We start from the raw sequence: 13,872 nt of genomic DNA, 5'->3' as shown, positions 1-13,872 counted from the left end.
CACCCTTCTCACCTGCAGCCCCTCCCCTCGTTAGTCCCTCGTTCCCTTCACCTGGTCCTCACGCCCTTCTCACCTGCAGCCCATCCCCTCGTTAGTCCCTCATTCCCTTCACCTGGTCCTCACGCCCTTCTCACCTGCAGCCCCTCCCCTCGTTAGTCCCTCATTCCCTTCACCTGGTCCTCACGCCTTTCTCACCTGCAGCCCATCCCTCATTAGTCCCTCATTCCCTTCACCTGGTCCTCACGCCCTTCTCACCTGCAGCCCCTCCCCTCATTAGTCCCTCATTCCCTTCACCTGGTCCTCACGCCCTTCTCACCTGCAGCCCCTCCCTCGTTAGTCCCTCATTCCCTTCACCTGGTCCTCACGCCCTTCTCACCTGCAGCCCCTCCCTCGTTAGTCCCTCATTCCCTTCACCTGGTCCTCACGCCCTTCTCACCTGCAGCCCCTCCCCTCATTAGTCCCTCATTCCCTTCACCTGGTCCTCACGCCCTTCTCACCTGCAGCCCCTCCCATCGTTAGTCCCTCATTCCCTTCACCTGGTCCTCACGCCCTTCTCACCTGCAGCCCCTCCCCTCGTTAGTCCCTCATTCCCTTCACCTGGTCCTCACGCCTTCTCACCTGCAGCCCCTCCCATCGTTAGTCCCTCATTCCCTTCACCTGGTCCTCACGCCCTTCTCACCTGCAGCCCCTCCCCTCGTTAGTCCCTCATTCCCTTCACCTGGTCCTCACGCCCTTCTCATCTGCAGCCCATCCCCTCATTAGTCCCTCACTATTTAGCTCCCTCACTTCCACTTGTCCTCTGCCAGATTGTCTTGTGTTTTCGTGCCAAGTTCTCCAGCGTTATTTGAGTATATATTCCTGACCTGCCTGCCCTGACCTCTGATTCTCTGCCCCGCCCCTTTTTGGACTTGTTTGCTTCTTCGACTGATCTCCCGGTTTTGACCCAGCCTGTTTCCAACCAAAGACAGTATTCTTTGTGACTCCTGTCTGAGTCGTGCTTTTGGGTCCACTCTAATAGCGCCGTGACAGACTCCACCCTTGGCCTCCGCCCTGTACCCTTTGGCCCCTCCCATACCCACATGATTGACAGTTGTCCACCACCAGCGGCCCCTCCCCCCCTCCCTCATATTAAAGCCCCGTTGCCCCTCTGTGGGCTCACTTTCCTTCCTGATGCCCCCGTCCTCTCACTCTGGGATGGACTGCAGTGCTTACGGTAAGACCATTACAGAATAAGATGTCTTAGTCCACTTCCTGTTGATGCTTTTATTGTCCGTTGCTACCGGCTGGTTCTCTGGTCCATATTGAACTTATTAGATGTTTCTGAGGCAGTTCGTGACCAGTGAAGACTAACGACACACTGAGCTCATTAAAATATACACACAGAACAGTAAAGTTCTTACGGTTCTTCAAGAGGCTTTGTGCTTCTACATAGAACCTTCACCTACTGGAGAACCTTCACCTACTAGAGAACCATCACCTACTCGAGAACCTTCACCTCCTAGAGAATCTTCACCTACTAGAGAACCCTGCTTTCTTTGAGACACCTTTATCGGTTATTTAAGAACTCTTTAAGGACATGATTCTTTAGAGAACCCTGGTTTGAAAGGTTCTCTGTGGAACCAGAAATGGTTCTTCAGGGCATCACGCTGGAGAACCATATTCGGTTCCAGGTGCTCCTCCATGTTTCTGTGTTATGTTTCAACAGATTTTATGACGTGTTGTTGCTCTTTTAATTACTGTTCATATACAAATGTACATATGTACGAATTTATGTATGTACACATGTATATATATGTGTATATAAAAATATGTGTATGTGTATGTATATATAAATGTGTGTATATATATAGATATGTGTTTATACATATATGTATATGTATATATTAGGGCTGTGAAACGATTACAAATTTTAATCACAGGTTTCTGTGGATTAATCATGATAAATCACATATTACCGATATTCTCGGTATATTTTTGTGAGAACATAAAGATTTATGACAAAAGGCAGATATATACATTTATACACAGGGGTGCACATAACTTGCTCACCAGATCTGGTGACTGTGCTGGCCACTCCATTACAGACAGCAAGCTGCCTGCTTCTTCCCTCAAGAGTTCTTCACAATGTGGAGGTGTGCTTTGGGTCATTGTCCTGTTGGAGGAGGACATTGGCTCCAATCAAGCGCTGCCCACAGGGTATGGCATGGCGTTGCCAAATGGAGTGATAGCCTTCCTTATTTAAAATCCCTTTTACCTGGTCCAAATCTCCCACTTTCCCAGCACCAAAGCAGCCCCAGACCATCACATGACCTCCACCATGCTTGACAGATGGTGTCAGGCACTCTTCCAGCATCTTTTCACCTGTTCTGCGTCTCACAAATGTTCTTCTGTGTGATCCAAACACCTCAAACATGGATTCATCTGTCCAGAACACCTTTTTCCAATCTTCCTCTGTCCAATGCCTGTGTTCTTTTGCCCATACCAATCTTTTCTTTTGATTGGCCAGTCTCAGATATGGCTTTTTCTTTGCCACTCTGCCTAGAAGGCCAGCATCCCGGAGTCGCCTCTTCACTGTCGACGTTGACACTGGCGTTTTGTGGGTACCATTTAAAGAAGCTGCCAGTTGAGGACCTGTGAGGCGTCTATTTCTCAAACTAGAGACTCTAATGTACTTGTCTTCTTGCTGAGTTGTGCACCGGGGGCCTCCCACTTCTCTTTCTGCTCTGGTTAGAGCCCGTTTGTGCTGTTCTCTGAAGGGAGTAGTACACACCGCTGGAGGACATTTTCAGTTTCTTTGCAATTTCTCGCATGGAATAGCCTTCATTTCTAAGAACAAGAATAGACTGGCGAGTTTCACATGAAAGTTCTTTTTTTCTGGCCATTTTGAGAGTCTTATCGAACCCACAAATGTGATGCTCCAGATAATCAACTAGCTCAAAGGAAGGCCAGTTTTATAGCTTCTCTCATCAGCAAAACAGTTTTCAGCTGTGCTAACATAATTGCACAAGGGTTTTCTAATCAGATATTAGTCTTCTAAGGCGATTAGCAAACACAATGTACCATTAGAACACTGGAGTGATAGTTGATGGAAATGGACCTCTATACACCTCTGGAGATATTTCATTAGAAACCAGACATTTCCACCTAGAATAGTCATTTACCACATTAACAATGTATAGAGTGTATTTCTGATTGATTTAATGTTATCTTCATTGAAAAAAACAATGCTTTTCTTTGAAAAATAAGGACATTTCGAAGTGATCCCAAACTTTTGAACGGTAGTGTATATATGTATGTATATATACTGTCGTCCTACACACAGCGTATGGAGAAGTGCTTCATACCAGCGCTGCATTCACTATGAGTTATGAGTGCAGTGGAAGTTAATGAGAGATTTATAGAACATTAGCCTTTAAAACATTGTGGTTCATCAACATAAAGTATACATGTCATCATAATTAAGGTGTCTCTAGTTGATCGTGTGTAAAGGTGAACACTTACCTGCTTGACTGGAGTTTGAATTCAATTCAATTCAATTCAGTTTATTTGTATAGCCCAATTTCACAAATTACAAATTTGTCTCGGAGTGCTTTACAATCTGTACACATAGACATCCCTGCCCCAAAACCTCACATCGGACCAGGAAAAACTCCCAAATAACCCTTCAGGGGAAAAAAGGAAGAAACCTGCAGGAGAGCAACAGAGGAGGATCCCTCTCCTAGGATGGACAGATGCAATAGATGTAATGTGTACAGAAGGACAGATTTAGAGTTAAAATACATTCAATGAATATGACAGAGTGTATGAATAGTTCATAGTAGGCATATTCCACGATGGAGACCTCCACGATCCATCAGGCAGATGGCGGTGGGGAGGAGGAGTGGCGGAGTCTGAACAGGACACTGTCGTAGTCATGAGCAGGAATTCCACGACCCAGACGATCCATCAGGCAGTTAGGATCTGTGCCGTCTCATACGGTCCGATGACCCCATGAGACGTAAAGTCAAAAGGACTTCCAGGGAGAAGGCAGAGTTAGTAACGTGTGATTGAGAGATGAAAATTCATCCTTAAGGAGCGCAAAATGAGGAGATAGGTATTCAGTGTATCTTAAAACGTCTACCGGCAGCTATAAGCCTATAGCAGCATATCAAGGGGCTGGACCAGGGCAAACCTGATTCAGCCCTAACTATAAGCTCTGTCAAAGAGGAAGGTCTTAAGTCTACTCTTAAACGAGGTGACTGTGTCTGCCTCCCGGACTGAAATTGGAAGCTGGTTCCATAAAGAGGAGCTTGATAACTAAAGGCTCTGGCTCCCATTCTACTTTTTAAGACTCTAGGAACTACAAGTAGTCCCGCATTTAGTGAGCGTAGCTCTCTAGTGGGGCAATATGGTACGACAAGCTCCTTAAGATATGATGGAGCATCACCAATCAAGGCTTTGTAGGTTAAGAGAAGAATTTTAAAAGTGATTCTTGATTTTACTGGGAGCCAGTGCAGAGCAGCTAGTGCAGGAGTGATGTGATCTCTTTTCTTAGTTTTAGTGAGAACACGAGCTGCAGCATTCTGGATCAACTGGAGGGACCTAAGAGATTTATTAGAGCAGCCTGATAATAAGGAGTTGCAGTAATCCAGTCTCAAGTAACGAACGTGAACCAATTTTTCTGCATCTTTTGAGACAAGATGTGCCTGATTTTTGAAATATTACGTAGATGAAAGAATGCAGTCCTTGAGATTTGCTTTACGTGGGAGTTAAAGGACAAGTCGCGATCAAAGATAACGCCAAGATTCTTTACAGTGGTGTTGGATGCCAGGGCAATGCCGTCTATAGAATCCACATCACCAGATAATTGATCTCTGAGGTGCTCAGGGCCGATTAAAATTACTTCGGTTTTGTCTGAGTTTAACATCAAGAAGTTGCAGGTCATCCATGTTTTATGTCTTTAAGACATGCTTGAATTTTACAGAGTTGGTTGCTCTCCTCTGGTTTTATCGATAAATATAGTTGAGTGTCATCTGCATAACAATGAAAGTTTATGGAGTGTTTCCTGATAATATTGCCCAAAGGAAGCATGTATAAGGTAAATAAAATTGGTCCAAGCACAGAACCTTGTGGAACTCCGTGATTAACGTTGGTGGTTATCGAGGCGTCATCGTTTACAAATACAAACTGAGATCGATCTGATAAATAGGATTTAAACCAAATTAGTGCCGTGCCTGAAATGCCAATCGACTGCTCCAGTCTCTGTAACAGGATGTCATGGTCAATGGTGTCGAATGCAGCACTAAGGTCTAACAAGACCAGGACAGAGAGGAGTCCTTTATCTGCTGCCATTAAGAGGTCATTTGTAATTTTCACCAGTGCCGTCTCGGTGCTGTGGTGTTTTCTAAATCCTGATTGAAATTTCTCAAATAAACTATTATGATGTAGAAAGTCGCACAACTGATTTGCGACCACTTTCTCAAGGATCTTGGAGAGGAAGGGGAGGTTAGAGATCGGTCTGTAGTTAGCCAATACCTCTGGATCCAGAGTGGGCTTCTTCAGGAGAGGTTTAATAACAGCCACCTTGAAGGAGTGTGGTACGTGGCCTGTTAGCAGAGACACATTGATAATATCTAATAGAGAGCCGCCAATTAAAGGCAAAACGTCTTTAAGCAGCCTCGTCGGGATGGGGTCCAAGACAGGTAGACGTGTTAGAAGTAGAAACCGTTGAAGATAATTGGTCACGGTTGATGGGAGAAAAGCCCTCCAAATATACACCAGGGCATACAGCGGTTTCCAAGGCCATTCCACTTGAGGACAGATTGGACCACACCTCACCTGTCCTCATGGTCTCCAGGTGCTCATATAATAATAACTCATATGTCCTCATGATGAGGTGGAGAGTTTGTACTAAATACAAAGTGTGTCTGCAGGATACTGTTTGAGACTTGTTGAGGAAAAGAGGAGAGCAAGACAACAAATGCTAAATATTATAAATCATTTCTGCAAGTCTAATAAGCTTGTGTTCCTGGTTTTGTGTCCCAGAGCTGGACCCCCTGGAGGTCCCCCCTCTCACCCCCACCAGTAAGGAGGTCCTCAGCCAGGCGGTGAAGGCCAGTTTCGCTGGATTTGCCCAGGAGAGAATCAACCATCACTTCCCACAGGGTGAGCCGCGCGGCAGCCATCAAAACAGCTTGCATCATGGGAAGTATAGAGCTGCTGGTTTACTCCTGCCTCCTGTGTCCAGAGCCCACCCTGTGGTCGGAGTGGGAGGTGAACTACTGGCTGGACTGGTGCCAGGCGGAGTTCGGTCTCCACGGCCTGGGCTCCGACCTCAGAGGCCTACCGGGCAGCGGGCTGGGCCTCATGTCGGACTGCACCGCGGGGGAGATCCTGTGGGAGCACCTGGAGACCATGAGGACAGGTGAGGTGTGGTCCAATCAACAGGCGGACGCCTCAGAGCCGCTGAGCGGTTCCTCCGTCCTGGTTCTTGTTCAGAACACAAGACTCTCCTGTTACTTCGATTCTCCAGAGAACGAATACGACGGATCAACTCCGTCTTACTGCGAGCTGCTCATCAACAAAGGTAAACACGTCTTCTTCCTCCTCAGGACAACATCCACCACGGTGAGAACACGCCAGATACACATGAACACACAGTCACCAGGCTGGGCTCACAGACAATATGGGGTTCCCGATGTAAACTCTCACTTTTATTTATCAAATGAATGTTAAATCTAGTCAAGACTTGGACGAGGTTATAAATAATGATGTTTATTGTAAATATTAATGTAGTTCTTCTTGTGGCTCAAAGGAAGGCCAGTTTTATAGCTTCACCAGCATAACTGTTTTCAGCTGCGCTCACATCAAAAGGGTTTAAAGGGTTTTCTACCCCTCCGTTAGTCTTCTAAGGCGATAACACAATGTACCACTAGAACACTGGAGATGGGCCTCTACACACCTCTGTAGAGACTTCATTAACACCAGAGAATAGTCATCTACACATTAACATGTAGAGTTTATGATTCATTTAATGTATCTTCATTGGAAAAACAGTGCTTTGAACAATAAGGACATTTTAATGTGTGGTTTGTGTGTGTGTGTCATTGTGATACCATTTTTGTCCACATCGTCAAGCTCTAGGCAAGGGTTGGCAAAGTTGAGATAAAGGGCTCGAGACAGATATACGTACCTGTATGTGGTGTGTGTGTGTGTGGTTCCAGACGTAGTTCAGGAGCCTCCAGATGAACAGCTCCTCTCGCTGCAGCCGGAGGAACATCACGACTACGATCTGTTCACCAGCCAGGAGCCCCGGAGCCACATGAAGGACGCCCTGCTGAGAGGAGGTGAAGACAGACTCAGAACATTGCCATCGAACTACAGAGGACCAGGAACAAGTTTAAAGAAACTACAATCTGAGAATTAATGTAGCTACAAACAACTACTCGTGGGGTTGTCTCTCTCTCTCTCTCTCTCTCTCTCTCTCTCTCTCTCTCTCTCTCTCTCATGCTTGTGATTCCACGTGTGTAGCTAGCTGTTAGCCGCTGCTCTGCTCTGATCGTGTCCTCCTGACCAACAGAAACCTGAAGCCCACATATCATTCTCTGACTTCACGTCACATACACAACTCTAGATGATAGTGAATGAACTGAATTTGTTGTCACGATTCAGACGTGTTGAAAGGATTTTTTAGTCTTTCAAAAAAATAGTTCCAGAAGACTTTAAACCACAGAGATTTGTAATCCAATATGGCCGCCGCAGGATCATATGAACCATCACCTGAGAGCCCTCCACCCTCATTGACCTCATCGACCTCATTGACCTGCTCTCTCCGGTGTTTCTCCAAGAGGCCGACTCAGAGGTGGACGTTGCTCACAGCGACAACTCTGACATTGTGGGCTTGCTGTCGTGGACCGCTCCACTCCGAGGCCCGGAGCCGGTGGACACCATGTCCGGGGACGTCTTCACCACTCGTACACAAGAGCTTCAGAGAGTTCCGGGCAGAGCCGTCATGCCAGCAGAGATCCTCGCCGGCTGCACTGGTACGTTTGGTTTTCTTTCTGGATATCGTCTTTAATCGATGCAGCGGGCCTTCCATCGATTTCTCCCACTATGTTGGACTGGAACAGGAAGTAGTCCCATTCAGCTGTGGCAGTTTCTGCTGGAGCTTCTCAGACCGCAGCTGTCAGTCATGCATCAGCTGGACGGGAGACGGGTGGGAGTTCAAGCTCACGGACCCCGATGAGGTAGTCACCACAAGCTAGCATCACGTGTAGTTTATCACAAGACATGGACGTGCTGGTTCGGCCGCAGCAGTTAGCTGCTCTTGTGGAGCCGTTGTAAGGTTTATGCACTGCTCACTGACTAGAAAAACATGAAACAGTTCTGGAATTGTTGGCGGAAAGGATGTGTTCAGCCTTTGTGCTAAGCTAGGCTAAGCTAAGCTAGGCTAAAGAAACCTTTTGGCGTGTTTCTTTAAAGGAGCAATGTGCAGGATCTGACCACATGCTCTGAACAAGTAGGGGGCAGTGTTTCACCTCTACTTCTGGGTCCATACATCACTACACACAGTCACCAGTTACACAATTACAAATGTAAAAGCCGACTACTTCGTAACAGCAGTGCAAAAATAAGAAACATTCAACCAAACTGCTGAAAAAGAGTCAAAATAAACCTGCTATCCTCTAATCTGTTGCATCGGCCTAGTTAACAGAGTATAATACGTCATCCACGTTATGAACCGTGTACATTTTGACTGTTTGCTTCTTTCATTGAACCAAAGGGCCAGAAAAGAGAAAACCGGCTTAATTCAAACTAAGTGCTAATCGGAAAACTGCAAACTGGAGGAAACAAGGAGATGAAACAAAAATGGTAGTAGTTTCTGACACTTTGGATTAAATCCAATAATCAATCAAGACCTCCACAGACCCGGTCCCTTCAACATGATTGAAAGCGCTCAAGACTTTATGTTGGATTCACTTTAGCCTCTTGGGGTCGTGATACGAAACACAATGGATCAAATCCAGTTCAGTCTTGGCTCTTTTATTGGTCGAGCGCGACACCTTTGTGTCATTTGGGTCAAACCAATGAATCAGTTAATTCTGTGGCCCCAGTGATCCTGGTGTCCATCACAATGCTTGGACAGAGAACAATAGAACATGTTCCTCCTCATGCTGCAGCTCTGTCTCCAGTGGCCCTGCTGTGGGCTCAGAGGAAGAACAAACCCAAGATGAACGATGAGAAGCTGAGTTCGGGTCTGCGGTACGACGACAAGAACATCATCCGCAAGACGGCCGGCAAGCGCTACGTCTACCGCTTTGTCTGCAACCTGCAAGGCCTGCTGGGATACGAGCCCGGGGAGCTGCACGCCATGCTGGACATCGGGGACAAGAACGGCTAACTCGACCCACACAACAGAGACACTTTCCATTCGGGGTCCTTCAGTTTAGGACTCTCTATCAGTGTCTATGAGAACGGACCCTCAGCGGCTCAGCAGGCGGGACACAGAGGTGTTGAGGGGTGATTTGGGGGATTCTCCTCATATACGTTCTGAGCCTTAATGGATGAAATGTAGCACTTCATCTTAATTATTATTCCTGTCAAACAATTAAACACAGCAAATACATCTCCTCTGGGTTATCAAAGTACTGGAGGCCCCAGTGGAGACCCAGGCAGACGTGAGTCTCCTAGACTGGCGTTGAGCCCTGAACCAGCTCAACAGGAGCCCTGCCGAGAGTCTCCTGAGCAGAGATCACTGCTGGCTGGACTAATGGAACCTAATGGATGAATTCACTCACGCCTCCTTCGGCCCTCAGTGGGCTGTGTGGGTGACTCCTGCAGAGCGATGAACAACATGTACCCCTCACAAGGCTGCTTTGAGTGATGCCTTGTCCTTTCATTCTTCAGACAGCAGGGGCTCCATTTCTGCTCCTGTGGATTTCAAAAGGACTCCTTTCAGTTCTGCTGGGCGGATTTATGATGTATATCATGTATATATACTCATGTAAATAGAAATGTGTCTATTCAGGTTATGTAACAGAAAACAGAAAGCTTTTCATTTTCTACTGGTTTGTAGGGAGTTTAACTTTTGTTAGTAGTGGTATTGTGTAAATGTACTGTGGGATGAAGGTTCCACAGCATGAGGCCCCGTGTCTCTGAATAAGTCTAGAACACCGGATATCAAGTGACAGCACGTTTACTGTTGATCAAATATGTTTGAATTGTTTAAGGCCCAGGTATCTCATGATGAGTCACAAGGGCCGCTGAGTCGAGGCAGTGTGTCACGTTTACTCCTGATTCATCCAACACAAACGCCTCAGAGAGCAGAATGACGGCTCCTGTGTGGTCAGAGCATTTGATTGGTTGCTGTCAGTCGGACTACAGATGGGATTTTGCTGGACAATGAGTGAAATTATTCCGATTGTATGAATAATGCTTGTATATTCATTAAAGGTCTATTTGCAGTGGCGTTGGAAGTTGACCTGGAGGCGGGCTTTATGAAAGGATGACATGAACACTACGGGACCTTTTGGATGGAATATATCAGGCTCCAAATGTCCCAACCCAGTCTAAGCCTAGAACAGGCCTGTGTTCCCTGGGTGGGGAGATCAATGCTGAGCACCAACAGGTGCACGGGTGGAAAAATACTCAATATACATATTCTCTTACACATCTGTCTCTTTCTGTTGTCTGGCCGAGTATCAAATGGTTATTTCATCACATATTAGACTACGACATAACCAGCATTTAATAACCGTCATCGAGCTCTGCTTCGCCGAGCCAGCGCTTTACCATGTTTCACTTCCTGGAGGCCATTTTGGATCAGAAGGGGCTGAAACCGAGACACAAAGATGCGTTTCCAAAGCAGAATAAGGTGGCTGGAATGAAATTGCTTTCCATGATTCTATTTAGTTTCTCCATCTGCTACTGTTGTTACTCACAGGGGGGGGGCGGGGTGTATAAATTACAAGGTTAATGTCATTCTCCAACCCCGGAGAGAGGCGGATAAACTCCCCCACGTCGGTTCTTCCATTAGCGGGCCTCGGGAGGGTAAGTGGTGGAAGTAATGTTCACACCGATCCAATCAGCATTCAGCTGAATCAGCGACCCCGCTGTAAGTGTGTGGATGCAAATGACACGTTGACGACTGAACACAAGTTATTTCTTTGTGTCTAACGTGAGATGAAACCGGGTTTCTCCCACATGTGTAACATCATGGGACCAGGTCTCATCACTGACTCCAGATCAGGGAGGACGCTCACATCCAACGTCTTCTTTGAAGTCCCAGTTCCTCATCAAAAGAAAACCAGTCATCACTCTCCATGGAGCGAGACCTGTGGACTGCTTAGAGATAAACCCCACGGAACGGTCCCACAGTTTAGCCACAACCCATGTTTATGTATTTATTCACAAAGACAGATCAAATGTATTTCAGCTGGAAACACACACACACACAGGTATGTATATCTGTCTCGAGCCCTTTATCTAAACTTTGCCAACCCTTGCCTAGAGCTTGACGATGTGGACAAAAATGGTTTCACAATGTTTCTTTTGATTAATATCAACAATTATCCCTGTATATATTTAATGATAATAATAATGCTCTAATAGTATTCTCCTTCGTACAGAACTCAAGAAACAAAAAGATGAATCGGGCCATTGTTTACTTTTGGTTTGATTCATCGTCGGCCATCTCTCTTCTGCACGCTTCATGAGAGACTTACACTGGAAGTAAACTAACATAATACAACTAATTATGGAATATCTGCTCTGTAGGGAAAAAAAGGATAATTAATAGCAAACATTAGAGGGCAGCGGTGAGCTACTGCAGCGGCTAATCTGTCAAATCCAAAGAAAAAGAAGATGGCTTTCCGTTTTCCGGCCATTGCTTACTTTATATCTAATAAAAGTGCATATTGATATTGATAATCTAATTCACTTTTCCTCGTTTACAAACACGTCCCCACTCTGAAGGTGTAAAGCTCTTCATTGGTCCTCACAAAGATAGATGTACATGTACACACACACACACACACACACAAGCATGTTCAGTGTTTACTTACTGACCTCTGATTGGTTGAAACAAATATAGTGAAAATAACATGCAACATGTTTCTAACAAAGATAATCATAGTTTTTTTAAGGATATTTTGTTGTGCGGAAGATTTCCTCTCCACTAAATAATGATATCAATGCTTCCACTTCTGTGCAGTCCGTGTTATTGATCCCCAGAGGACAGAAAAACAATCACAAATGTGTGTTCGCCCAAAAAGACAAAGCAGACAGCTGTGATGTGTGACCCCGACAATCACAGGGCCACGTGGGGGGTCCGGGCTCTTAGTACCACCTCATGGAGACCTCTTTGCTTCATGAGCTTCACTAGACACACACACATACACACACACACACACACGCACACATACACACACACACACACACACACATACACACCCACGCACACATACACACACACAGGGAATACATTTGCTGTGCTCTCCAATGATTTGTATTGTAAATATATTCATGTATTCTCTTGGCTACAGACCTGTTCTCTGTTGTGCAGCTCAAGCTTCACACACATGGACCTGTTGTTGGGCTTTCATGGGGCCCCCGAACACGACCAGGACCAGAATAAGACTCAGAACAAGGTTCTTCTTCTGGTGATTCTGTGTGTTTTCACCGGTGATGTACAGCCATGGTTCTGCTCTGGAACACTCAGGAAGGTTTATCCCCTAAAGGACGATGTGTTGGTCTAGGGATCACCAGACCGGTGTGTGGCCTCCACCCGGCTCCTCTGGAGGGGATCCACTGTGATGGGGATCCACTGTGATGGGATCCACTGTGATGGGGATCCATTGTGATGGGATCCACTGTGATGGGGATCCACTGTGATGGGATCCACTGTGATGGGATCCACTGTGATGGGGATCCACTGTGATGGGGATCCATTGTGATGGGATCCACTGTGATGGGATCCACTGTGATGGGATCCACTGTGATGGGGGCTGTTATTCAGTTCATTGTGCAGCCCTATCACTGAGTTTCAGAGACGTTACCGTGCTGTGGCTCAGGGTTCATACTCATGTTGACCTACGGACCTCCAGGACTTTTCCAGGACCTTAAACTAAATTTCCTTGACCAAATATATTGTAAAATCTCAATGTATACACAAGTAATTAATATACCTTAAATAAGACAAATGAATGAGAGACAATAGTTTGATTAGGAGAATAAATATTCTCTGTACACAAATTCTCTCGGCTCTGTCATTCGTTCGCATGGCTTCTCCTACCATAGCTATGCTGATGACACCCAACTGATCTTCTCGTTTCCACCGGCCGAAACACAGGTGGCGGCGCGAATCTCTGCCTGTCTGACCGACATCTCTCAGTGGATGTCTGCTCACCACCTGAAGATCAACCCTGACAAGACCGAGCTACTATTCCTTCAGGGAAAGGCTCCCCCACCCATGACCTGACTACCACCTTCACAGCTCTGTGTTGGCCCCGCCCCCCGACTGCCAGGAACCTCGGGGTGACACTCGACAGTCAACCTGACGGCCAACATCACTGTGACAGCGCGTTCCTGTAGGTACATGCTGCACAACATCAGGAGAACACGGCCTCTTCTTACTCAGAAGGCGGCACAGGTTCTGGTCCAGGTTCTGGTCATTTCACGCCTCGACTACTGCAACTCCCTCCTGGCTGGTCGACCCGCTAAGGCCATCCGACCTCTGCAGCTCATCCAGAATGCAGCAGCTCGACTGGTCTTCAGCCTCCCGAAGTTCACCCACACCACTCCGCTCCTCCGATCTCTCCACTGGTTACCGGTGGAGCAGCATCCGCTTCAGAACACTGGTTCTGGCGTACCGTGCTCTGAACGGATCGGGCCCCG

The 13,872-nt window shown here is 46.5% G+C and overlaps 1 protein-coding gene across 1 annotated transcript; it reads left to right on the top strand.

Moving 5' to 3' along the window:
• The first annotated feature begins 1,170 nt into the window (after positions 1-1,170).
• Positions 1,171-10,511, top strand: LOC130212180 (protein C-ets-2-like). The gene is given in 8 exon segments (XM_056443318.1): positions 1,171-1,213; positions 6,025-6,144; positions 6,227-6,565; positions 7,203-7,325; positions 7,827-8,021; positions 8,109-8,151; positions 8,153-8,225; positions 9,125-10,511. Coding segments are annotated over 8 exon segments (1,191 nt in total). The 3' UTR covers positions 9,380-10,511.
• The last annotated feature ends 3,361 nt before the right edge of the window (positions 10,512-13,872 follow it).

The sequence above is a fragment of the Pseudoliparis swirei genome, chromosome 21, assembly GCF_029220125.1.
Source record: "Pseudoliparis swirei isolate HS2019 ecotype Mariana Trench chromosome 21, NWPU_hadal_v1, whole genome shotgun sequence".
Taxonomy (NCBI): Eukaryota; Metazoa; Chordata; class Actinopteri; order Perciformes; family Liparidae; genus Pseudoliparis; species Pseudoliparis swirei.
Note: the sequence above shows the minus strand (reverse complement) of the source record. Positions and strands in the feature narration are given on the sequence as shown.